Below are 10882 nucleotides of genomic sequence, written 5' to 3'. Positions count from 1 at the left end.
TGAAAGTGAATTCTTGGCTCCTCATGTCAGCATGGGACCTTTTTACTCAGAAGCAGAATTTGGAGTCTGGCAAGAGGTGCATTCTCTATGTCCTGTGTCCCATGTCCCTCCCATGTTTTCCCCATCCTGTTGCTACTGCCCTACCTTAGTCCTTGCATGGCCTGGCCACAGCATGGACATGGACAGAGGAAGGAGATCATGCAGGTGACTGGAAATGGGCGGGGGGAAAAAACCCCTTTAGATATATATATATATATATATATATATATATATAAGGAATAAGTGACACATATGGAATGCAAAATGAGAAATATGATACTATCTCGTTTAAAAATATGTTGCCTAAAGTCTTTGAAACCTAAACTGTCTTCTGTGTCAGCACCTGTCGAGAGTGCCGTGAGAAAAACACTTATCAAAAAACGAGCGCTGAAACTCCAGCGGGAGCCTTTCCGCAAAGACTGGGGCCGGGAGAGGTTTGTGAGGATGCTTTTCCCCTTTTCCCGTTAAGGCAGGGAGAAGGATGCTCCGTGCCCGCTCGCCACCGTGGTGGGCGCTGCCCTGCGCCCCATCCCTGCAGCAGCCCCTGTGCGTACCGAGGCACCGGCGGGTGCGGGTGCGGGTGCGCGCGGGGACCGGCGGCACGGATTGGCCCCGGTAACGGCTCCCGGGGCCCCGCCCGTGCCGATTTATGAATGGAGCAGCTCCGCCCCCGAGTCCCGCCCCGAGCGGCGGCTCCGGCCCCGCCGGCGGCACGTGCGGGAGGGCCGGGGGTGCGCGGTGCGGGGCGGAGAGTGCGCGGTGAGAGGGTGACAGGGGTGTGCAAGGTGCGCGGGGTGTGTGCGGTGCGGGGTGCGGTGCGGAAGGTGTGCGGCGGTGACTGCAGAGTGTGCGGTGCGGGGTGTGTGTTCAGAGTGGCGTGTGTGCGGTGCGGGGTGTGTTGAGAGTGGCGTGTGTGCGGTGCGGGGTGTGCGGTGCAGGGTGTGTTCAGAGTGGCGTGTGTGCGGTGCAGGGTGTGTTCAGAGTGGCGTGTGTGCGGTGCAGGGTGTGTTCAGAGTGGAGTGTGTGCGGTGCGGGGTGTGTTCAGAGTGGAGTGTGTGCGGTGCGGGGTGTGTTCAGAGTGGAGTGTGTGCGGTGCGGGGTGTGCGGTGCGGGGTGTGTTGAGAGTGGCGTGTGTGCGGTGCAGGGTGTGCGGTGCAGGGTGTGTTCAGAGTGGCGTGTGTGCGGTGCAGGGTGTGTTCAGAGTGGAGTGTGTGCGGTGCAGGGTGTGCGGTGCGGAGTGTCCAGCGCAGGAGCCGGAGGAGCCGCTGCTGCCCCTCGGGACCGGGCACAGTCGGGAACAAACAGGGTCGGGCAGTGCGAGGTAAGTGAGAGGGGGTAAGGGTAGGAGTTAGGGAGGGGGGTAAGGGTGGGCAGTTTGGTTTCTCCTTGTGGCTGGGGTGTAATCATGCTGTGATGTATGCAGTGTCACATACAGACCTGTCTGATCCAGGAAGTGAAGTGCTGGTTTCTATTCAGAATTCAGATCGTTGCTGGAAAGACGTCTTTGGATTTGTTTAGAGCAGAAGGTGAACGTTTCTGCATTGGGAAGAAGTTCCTGCGACAGCAGCATGGGAAGGTCAGGCAGCCTGCTTGAGCCCGGAGCTCACCTTGAAGTTCTTGCTCTTCCTGCTGTGTGAGAGAGTGTGTGGTCCCAAACCAGCCCCTTTCTGACACACCACTGGTTCTGTGCCCCAGCAGGGAAGACTGGGGCTGACCTAGCATGCCTCACTCACTGCTCCAGCCATCCAGGTCACAGGGGACAGGGTTTCTTGAGGAGTTTGACCATTACTCTTCCCTGGCCAAACTCATGTCCATCTACCACGCAAGGAACAGGAGCATCTTCAACTGGACAGAGAGCCGCATTGTTGAGTGGGAGAAATTTGCTGAGCTGGCTAAATATGAGCCAGAGTCCCAGAAGCCAACAGTGAAAGCGCTGCTAATCGTGGCCTACTCGGTCATTATCATCATGTCTCTCTTTGGGAACATGCTGGTGTGCCACGTGGTGCTGAAGAACAAGAAGATGCACTCAGCCACCAGCCTCTTCATCGTCAACCTGGCAGTGTCAGACATCATGATCACGCTGCTCAACACACCTTTCACCTTGGTAAGTAGCTGGTCTTGCTGTCCCTTCAAGCAGGACAGGAGTCTCCCACCCACCAGAGCTCTGCCTGGTGGTCATAGGCTTTCCATGCACTCTCTCCTAGGGCTGAGGTGGGAACCCAACACCACCAAGCCTAACTGATAACTCTGCCAGGCAAGTAAAACACTGTTGAGCAACCTGTGGGCTCTCTGTTGCTCTGTTAGACTCTGTAACTCCTAGAAACTCCAAAGTCTATCACAGTGTGTGCTAACAAATCCCAGCAAGAGCTTCTTGGGGAATGAGAACAAGTTCCTGTGTTTTTAATGTTCATGCAGCAGAGCACTAGAGAGTCCCTTAGTGGGTCACAACAGTCTGAATGCCAGTCATACTGGGTGACTGGAAGAAAACAGTCAAGCATTTCAGAGATGCCAGCTGGATAAAGGCTTCAATGAAAGCTCTCCAAATCTGACAGTGGGGTTGATATCAAACCTTGGTCCACCTTTTCTGAATATAGTTGTTAGTGTAATAAAAAGTTTTTACCACTGTTCACAATGTCTGTAGAACTGGCCAGGAGAGCTGTGGCATCACCACTTCATAATCAGTGGGGCTTGACCCTATAAACTCTTCTGTGAAGGTGTTGCAGAGACCAGGATAGCTGATCTTTCTGTAAGTTCCAGGTGAAGCTGCCCAACCAGCCAGACCCCCTGAGCCAGCTCAGGTTCCAGCTGCAGGAGTTATTGGAAAACAAACCAGACCCCTATGGATTTGTTTTCAGCACATTTTCTGGCTGATGAGCTGTTGTTTCCCTCAGGTCCGCTTTGTGAACAGCACGTGGATTTTTGGGAAGGCCATGTGCCACATCAGCCGCTTTGTGCAGTACTGCTCCCTCCACGTGTCCACACTGACCCTGACAGCCATCGCCCTCGACAGGCACCAGGTGACACTGCCTGCCCCCCCCTCTTCCTCCGAGGCTCTGGGAGGAGTCTTGAGCTATGATAAGTTTTTCTGTCCCTGGCCATGACAAATGCTGGCTCTGTGTCCAGTGCAGGGCAGCAAGGACAGCCCAGGCCTTGTGCTTGTCCCCAGAAATCACTCCCCTTTCATGTGCTATTGTCAAATAGTAAGTTCCAGACTATCAGATTTTATCAGCTTGAAGATCTAACAAAGAAAATTTCATGAGAGGTGAATTTCTGCCTCAGCAGAGGGGAGGACAGCTCAGCTTCACAGGCCCAGCTGGAACAAGAGACGTTTCTTATGTAGTTCATATAGAATAAAAAAACATAGTCTTGAGTGAAGACACTTGGGTAGATATCTTCCTTTGGTTTTTTTTGACCTAATGTAACCTCCAGCTTAAGGAAAACAGTTCTCACATAACAAGATTGAGGATAAAGTTTGAAAGCTCTTCTGAGCAGGCTGAGAAGTTCAACGTTTCCCATTTTCCAGGTCACTCTAATGAACAGGACATTTTCCTAATCATGGCTGTCATTTTCCTATCATTAGCTGTGTTAGGTTATGTCACAAACTGCCCACTCCTCTTGTGGGCTGTGAGGGCTTTTGCTTCCTCCTGTGGGAGGAGTCATGATGAGTCTCTGTTGCAGGTCATCCTGAACCCACTGAAGCAGAGGATGTCCCTGACAAAGGGAGCTCTGAGCATCTCTGTCATCTGGCTGATGGCAACCTGTTTCTCCCTGCCCCATGCTGTCTATCAAAAGCTTTTCCAGTATAACTACAGGTGAGTGATCTCCCCTTCCCAGGGAGCGTGTGGAGGTCTGGCAGCCCTTGTGCAGCGCCTTGCTCAGCAGGGAGGACACCTGAGCGTCCCAGGCACGGGATGGCTGATGTGGCATGAGAGGCAGTTGCTGTATGGGTGACATCCCAGTTCTGCCAGCAGAGGCTGGGGCTGTGGAAGAGCTGCCTGGCCTGCACTGTGCCTGGCCTGCTGTCAGGGTTTGCTCTCACCACCTCCTGCGTGCCCAGATGAGGCTCTGGGTCCCACTCCCAGCCACGTGCTGGGGCAGTCCCAGGCACAGCCTGGCTGGGGCACAGCTGCTGGCAACACACACCTCCTCCAGTGCCATGGCCTTGCCAGGAGAGGCTCTGTCCTGAGAAGGCAACTTTCTCCTGAGGGACTTTCCTCTTCCCTCCTTTTGCCTGCTCAGCTCCTCAGACCCAGCAAGACCAAGCCCATCCAACTCACCCAGGCAGGGAGGAGAGAGAGAGTCAAACTGCAGTTTCAAAAAGAAAGAAAATAAACTTCCTGTTGGGAATACCTGTGCTGACATCACCAAGGCTCTGCAGGGAGCAGGAGCAGGGGACCACCCTGGTTTACTGATCCCTCTTCCCCAGGATTTCCTACATTGAGTCTCAGGTTGTGACTTCCCTGTATTTCATCCATGTGGATTTACAAAGCAGGACCAGCCTTCCCTGAAGCTTGAGGTTTTTCTGTCCAGTGTTACACTAATGAGGAAAACATAGAGAACATACATTCTTCATGAAGCAGGGCTGTGGGGGACCAGTGTGGGAGAGGTGAGGGACCAGTGCTTTGGCAGGAAGCTGAGCTGTCCTGGTGTGCCATGGTGCCTCTCCTCAGGAAAGGGAACTCTTGGCTTGGCTGAACACAATGACTGCAGAGGAAGTGAAGTTTCACATCAACATAAGGAGTGAAATACCAGAAAAAAAGAGAAAGTTCTAATGTAGAGGGAAAGAAAGAAAAAGAAAAAAAATTAAAAGCAGAAATTTATCTCCTCACAAAAGGCCCAGCAATGGCACTCGTCTCTGCTGTCACCCTCTGCCAGGGAGAAATACAGAACCCAAAGTCTGGGGCTCTTTTCCCTTGCAGTCCTTTCCTCTGTGGTACCCAACCTGTTCTGTCCCTCCTGTCCCCACCAGCCTGTGGCATTGCTGTGACCTCTCTTGTCTAGAAAACAGTCTGTAACAGTACCCAAGTGGGATTTTTGTGGCAGGTGTCATGCTGCTGGTGCTGCCCTTCGCAGGAATGCCAGCCTTGAGGCCAAGGGGATAATCTTACCATGACCTGTATTTTCAGGCTGAGATCAGCATCCCAGGGAGTGGGGCAAGAAGACACTGACAGGCAGCAGGAATGAGATTTCTATTGTAGACATTGACCTTTTGTAGAAAGGACAAATCTGATTTCCTGCAGCCCAGCCAGATCCCTCCTGTTGATGAGGCAGGGGGGTGTGAGTGCCTGCCTAGGCTGTCACTGTTTTGGTGTCTGAGGGGCTGCGAGAGCTGGAAGTGGGATGGGGGCTTCACAGCCCTGTGCTTGTGCCTGATGTGGCTGACATAGCCAGGGGATATCATACCCATAGCTGTGCAGACTGTAAACACAGGGCAGGGCTACTCTGTGCTTGCGTTGCTCTGCAGCTGTGCTTGGGGATTAGGGAGTGAATTGCTCATGAATGAAGGAACCCTACGATTTGTTTCGGGGCACCTGTCTCTGCTCATCCTTTGGCATGGCCAGAGGAAACTGAGCCCTGTGCTGGCATGAGGCAGCTCAGCAATATAAGGACTTCCAGGACATGCTATTCCTGTCCCTGCTTTCCATTGAAAAAAAAAAAAATCACAGTTGTAATATTGCTTGTAATAGCTCCTGCAGGGTCAGGGCTCCTGGGATTGCTACCAGGTTTGGGTTCTGGGATGGGAAACAGGGGCTCCACCAACATCCATCTCTGGCTGCACTGCACAGCAGCCACCTGAGTCCCTGGTCATATCAGAATTCACCAAAACACTGTCCTGTCAGATCCCCTTAGGCAGCTCCCCTGTGCCAGTGGTGAGGTCCCCCAGATCCAGGGGAAGAAAAGCCAAGACTGCAGTTCAGAAAAGACGATTCTCCCTTCTGCGTCAGTTCCCATCTCGAGTGGCATCTCCAGGTCCTCCGTACTCAGTGGACCCATTGTCACTGCTCTGACCTCATCCCCTGCTCCAGCTGCCTGTTCTCAGCAACCTCCTATTTGTGGCACAAAAGGCAGCTCCAGCAGTTGAAAACAGGATATTAAAGATATTAATCAATACTGCAGTGAATAGTACAGCTTGATGGGAGCTAAAATCTGCGCTGAATAGAGGAGAACAAGGGATGAAGAGAGAAGAGTAAAATGGAATATGAGAAAGAAAAAGAAAGGGGAAAAGAAAGAAAGGGAGAAAACATCCACTGGAAATAAATTCCATTACACCAGCTGCAGGGTGTGGAGGGGACACACGGTGCAGTGAAGGGTGATGGGATGAGAGCCAGTGCTGGCCAGGCAGTGGAACACACCCGGATCCTGGGGCTGGATGGGATGGGACAGGTGTGAGAGGTTGTTAAAATGAGCTGTTGTGTATAGTTACACTTTCTTTTGTTAGTTCATTGTCAGTGGTTCAACTGGAGCCAAGTGAATAATCATCACACCAGTTTTAAGAGGTAGCAGGAAGGTTGTAGGAGCTGATGGCAAGGGAATGGTAGGTAGGGAAGGGAAGTGAGGTGGGCTTGTCATGCCTTTGAGGCTTTCTCACAGCCTCCAGCCCTTCCCTCCCCTCTAGAACAGCTTTGGCTTAGAGCTGCTGCAGTGGCTCTGGCTGAGGGATCCTGTGCTGGGGGCTGTGGCAGGGCAAGGGGTCCTGGCTGCTGGGGGACACAGGAGGGTGGGTGCTGCCGTGGAAGGCAGGGGCTGCAGGTCCAGCCTGAGAGAGACAGGCCAGAGCTGTGGCTCTGTGTCCTCCCTCTGTCCACACTGAACCTCTGAGCAGGTGGCTGTGGGCAGTGTGGTTTGCCGAGCCAGCAGCACCCATGGGACAGCAGTGGCCACGTGCCATATCTGTATTTCCTGTTTTCAAGGGAAGCCACCGTCCGGAGTCTGTGCCTCCCTGACTTCCCCGAGCCTGCAGAGTTGGTCTGGAAGTATCTGGACCTGTCTACCTTCCTCCTTCTTTACCTCCTGCCCCTGCTGATCATCACTGTCACCTACATGCGCCTGGCCAAGAAGCTGTGGCTGCGCAATGCCATCGGGGACGTCACCATGCAGCAGTATGTCACCCACCTCAGGAACAAGAAGAAGAGCATCAAGATGCTGATGCTGGTGGTGGTGGTCTTTGCAGTCTGCTGGTTCCCCCTGAACTGCTACGTGGTGCTGATCTCCAGTCTGGGCATCAGGACCAAGAACTCGCTCTACTTCACGCTGCACTGGTTCGCCATGAGCAGCACCTGCTACAACCCCTTCATCTACTGCTGGCTGAACGAGAGCTTCCGCGCGGGGCTGCGCTCCCTGCTCTGCGTCTGCCAGAGGGTGCCACAGCCTCGGGAGCGGGCACTGCCACCCAGGGCCATGTCCTGCCGTGAGGCGTGGCTGGAGCAGGCCAGGTGCAGGAAGGGACTGGCCCCCCAGGCCAGCTGCTCCACCAGGAACCTCCCGATGGCCAGCACGGACCTGTGAGCTGAGGGGAGTTACCTGGTTGTGGGAGGCACCAAAGGGCATCTCCCAGGCTCTCCCCAGGAGCCAGCATTGCTGCTCTGTTGTTTTACTGCTGATTTTTTGGCTTGTCTTACTATAGCCCCTCCTCTGCTTGGCATGGTGGGCACACAAGCTCTCCAGCACCAGTAAAACCCACACTGCAGCTGGCCCAGGGGCAGAAATATGTACAGGGGACATGGAGCTTCTCAGACATCATGATCTGCTTTCAGGTTTTCCCATTTATTGCTATCAGAGGGAGTGGACCCAGGTTTCTGTCACTGGCTGTAATATGTGCCATAACGTGGGGCTCTGCACGGCAGCAGAAACAAATCCATGATGACACTGGTGTCTGAAGGAAGGACTTGGACATGCAGATGAACTCCATCCACAGGGAGCCTCACCAGTTAGTGTATAGCAAAGCCTCCAGCAGAGGTAAGGATTGTTGACAGCAATTTTCTCTCAGATTCTGCTGCTCCTCCTGCCCTGTCTCTGTCCCACCCACAGCAGCTGGAAGCCAGCCCCAGACAAGGGGAGCAGGGATGCACCCCAGGAGCCATGGCTGCAGGCTCAGATGGCACAATGACAGATGAATGTAGTCCACTGAGAAGTTCTTTTTATTATAAATATATTAATTCAGTTAAGAGAGCTACACTAGCACTTTATAAAAGGCCACAAAATATTTCATCAGGGCTGTAGCATTCACTCACTGAAGAATGGAATCATTCTGCATTGTTGCTAGTTGCTGTAAAAGTCTCATTTAAACAACAGGAGGGCAAGAAAGGGCCAGAAGGGATGTCCTGTGAGGAGCAACCAAGGACTCTGGGGCTGTCTCGTTGGTGCAAACCAGGTGATGGATTTCAGTAGCCCAAGGGCAGCTGTGTCTGCTCCTGGACTGCCCCGGTGATGGCCCAGACAGATCTGCAGCCCAGAGAGGCAGTGGAGACCTGGGTGGCTTGAGGGAATAAGGACACACTCCCAGCACCTTCCCAGGGGAGAATAAACCAGGCCAAAGAAGGGAAACTAAGGACTGATTTTTATGGGGCTTTTTTGTTATTTTCCATTTTTGCAGTGGGAAGGAAAAGGACAGAAAGGAGGGGGATCCTTGCTTCAGGCCACTTGACCCCAGCTGGGCACTTTGGGTGTGCACTGCAGTGCCTGCACCAGAAGAAAACAGCAGAACACGAGGAGTGGCAGCAGGAGTGGGTGAATACTTCATCCCTGAGGCACTTTGCTTGGAGCTCACAATTATTGAACATGGGAATTCAAAGCTGTCTGTGCTGGTTGCCAGCGCTGTGCTCCCTCAGTGTACAGAAGGGTTTGTTTTCAGTCAAAAAACATCACTGTGAGTTTCTCAAAACATTAAGATAATCTCTAATTAATAAGCATCGCCTCATTTAATTAGTAAAAGAAGCTATCTTTTCTTACTGTTCCTCATTCCTCACTAGCTTTTGGTGAGCAGCTCTCAAACTGCCATGTATTGTCTTTACTATTTATTAGGTTTGTTTTCCTTGCTTTCTTTCTTTAAATGGCTGAATAACCTTTTTCTGGAGGAGTCCAAGCCCTTACTCCAAAGAAGGGGTCTCTCCACACTCCCTTGATCTTCTGCTAATCCCTGTAGTTATCTATCTCTTGCTGTCAGAAATAACCTGGCTGGTTTTCCTTGGATCTATCAATCGCAGCATCTCCTCGTTGCTGAATTTTTCTCCCCTAAATGGGCAGGATGTACGAGCTGACTGTATCGAATCTCTGTAATGGCTCAGCTCTCTGGACTGATAATTATCAATGCCTGAGTGAGATTCAGAGCTTCACACACTTCATCCAGTGCCTCAAGGTTCCTGTTGTATCACTTGAGGATGCCCTGGCTCCCAGCAGCTCTCAGGCAAACATAGAATGCACAATATATATATAAAAAAGTGTAACTTGAGTGTTGTTTGATCAGTGCCTGGAGGGCAGGAGCCTGCATCTCTGCTGGACTCCAAGCCAAGCTCTGGAAAAGGGAATCTCTGAAATTCAGCTTCTGCTGGGTCTGAGTCAACTCAGCACGTAAATAGCTGCTTAAACATTCCTTATAAACATTCCTCAATCTGTCTCCATCCCGCCGGGCACCTGTGGAAATGTCATCCTGAGCAGCGCCGGGATCCCAGGAGAGCTCCCAGGGACAGGAGCCAGGCTGTGCTCAGCCCTGGCTGGACAGGGCTGCTGGGGCAGCCGCAGCAGCACAGAGCACTCTGCTGCCTGCAGACACCAGCCTGGGACCCCGCGGGAGTGCAGGGTGCCAGGAGAATCCTCTGCCATCAGGACACCCCTCCCCATCGGTGCCCTCAGCAGGCAAAGCCCCCCGGGAGGCAGAACCACGAGGGAGAGTTTGGAGGGCAAATGACTGAAACACTGAGTCACCACAAGTCTACTCCCGGGAAAACTATTTGAGCACACACAAATCAGCGTGCAAAGATCCAGCGAGACATGTCTGAGTGATTAACAGCCCGAATTTATTAAGGTTAGCTCATGCCAAATGCAGCAGAGTGCCTTCAGCAGAGTTGCTGATGAAGACGATAACAGGGAACGCAGCGCAGGGGATACCTGAATTCCAGAGACAAATCCTCTTATATAGCCCCACCACATAATGAACAAAGAAACCACAACATGCCAACTAGATTAACAAAAAGCTAGCAGAAAAACCCCCACAATGAGTCAGAAAATTAGCTCAGGAAGGAGAAACAGAATACAATTATCATCACTTAGCTCTTCAAGTGGAAAACAGCGCGGAGGGGCTGGCCAAAGCACGCTGCAGGGATAAGGGGGAATGTCCTCAGTTAAATCCGGCTTAAGCCCTGGATGTTGGGGTGTAGGTGGGCCAGTGTCAAACCATCATCCTGCACTGAGAGCATCTTAAGTCAATCACAGAGCAGGGGAGGAAGAGGGAGGAAGGAGCCTGGCCCTTACCTGGGAGACTGGATGTGAAGGCACACCCCGAATTCCCGCGTGGGAGAGGATGTGCAGCCGCCCTGTGCCCCAGGCAGCAGCAAAGGCTCTCCCTGGAGCCAGGAACACAGCTCTGCTCTCTCACTGACTGTGGAGACAACCTGCCTGCCCCCCAAGGATGCCACCAGCCCCCACAGAGCCCACCTGCCCCCCAGAGGACTCACCTGTCCCCACAGACCCCGCCGGCTCTCCCCCGCTGCCTCCTCCCGCACCACCCCTGCTCTGCGGTGGGCAGAGGAACGTGTCTGATCTCCCAGGCTTTGCAGGAGCCCAGGCAGGAATAGCAGCAAGTGAGGACAGGTTTAGCACCAGGCATGGGCTGCAGACAGCCTTGGTT

At 52.9% G+C, this 10882-nt stretch overlaps 1 protein-coding gene across 3 annotated transcripts; it reads left to right on the top strand.

Moving 5' to 3' along the window:
• Positions 1 to 654: 654 nt before the first annotated feature.
• LOC139597208 (G-protein coupled receptor 83-like) lies at positions 655 to 9487 on the top strand. Of its 3 annotated transcripts, none has more exons than XM_071442253.1 (6): positions 661 to 1360; positions 1516 to 2143; positions 2931 to 3056; positions 3718 to 3851; positions 6951 to 7995; positions 8633 to 9487. In XM_071442253.1, the coding sequence occupies exons 2-5, from the start codon at positions 1760 to 1762 to the stop codon at positions 7543 to 7545; spliced, it is 1239 nt and encodes a 412-aa protein (XP_071298354.1). In that variant the 5' UTR covers positions 661 to 1360; positions 1516 to 1759; the 3' UTR covers positions 7546 to 7995; positions 8633 to 9487. The 3 variants fall into 3 exon arrangements, with proteins under 3 accessions (XP_071298356.1, XP_071298354.1, XP_071298355.1); XM_071442254.1 differs by having other exon boundaries at positions 1463 to 2143; XM_071442255.1 differs by lacking the exon at positions 2931 to 3056 and having other exon boundaries at positions 655 to 1360.
• The last annotated feature ends 1395 nt before the right edge of the window (positions 9488 to 10882 follow it).

Source organism: Agelaius tricolor, unplaced genomic scaffold (genome assembly GCF_023055355.1).
Source record: "Agelaius tricolor isolate 1412-34295 unplaced genomic scaffold, bAgeTri1.0.p SCAF_17, whole genome shotgun sequence".
In the NCBI taxonomy this organism is placed as follows: Eukaryota; Metazoa; Chordata; class Aves; order Passeriformes; family Icteridae; genus Agelaius; species Agelaius tricolor.
Note: the sequence above shows the minus strand (reverse complement) of the source record. Positions and strands in the feature narration are given on the sequence as shown.

Coding starts and splice junctions, on each gene's coding strand:
- LOC139597208 (XM_071442253.1), top strand. CDS start 1,760: ATGCCTCACTCACTGCTCCAGCCATCCAGGTCACAGGGGACAGGGTTT. Junction 2,144..2,930: donor TCAACACACCTTTCACCTTG/GTAAGTAGCTGG, acceptor TGTTTCCCTCAG/GTCCGCTTTGTGAACAGCAC. Junction 3,057..3,717: donor TCGCCCTCGACAGGCACCAG/GTGACACTGCCT, acceptor TCTCTGTTGCAG/GTCATCCTGAACCCACTGAA.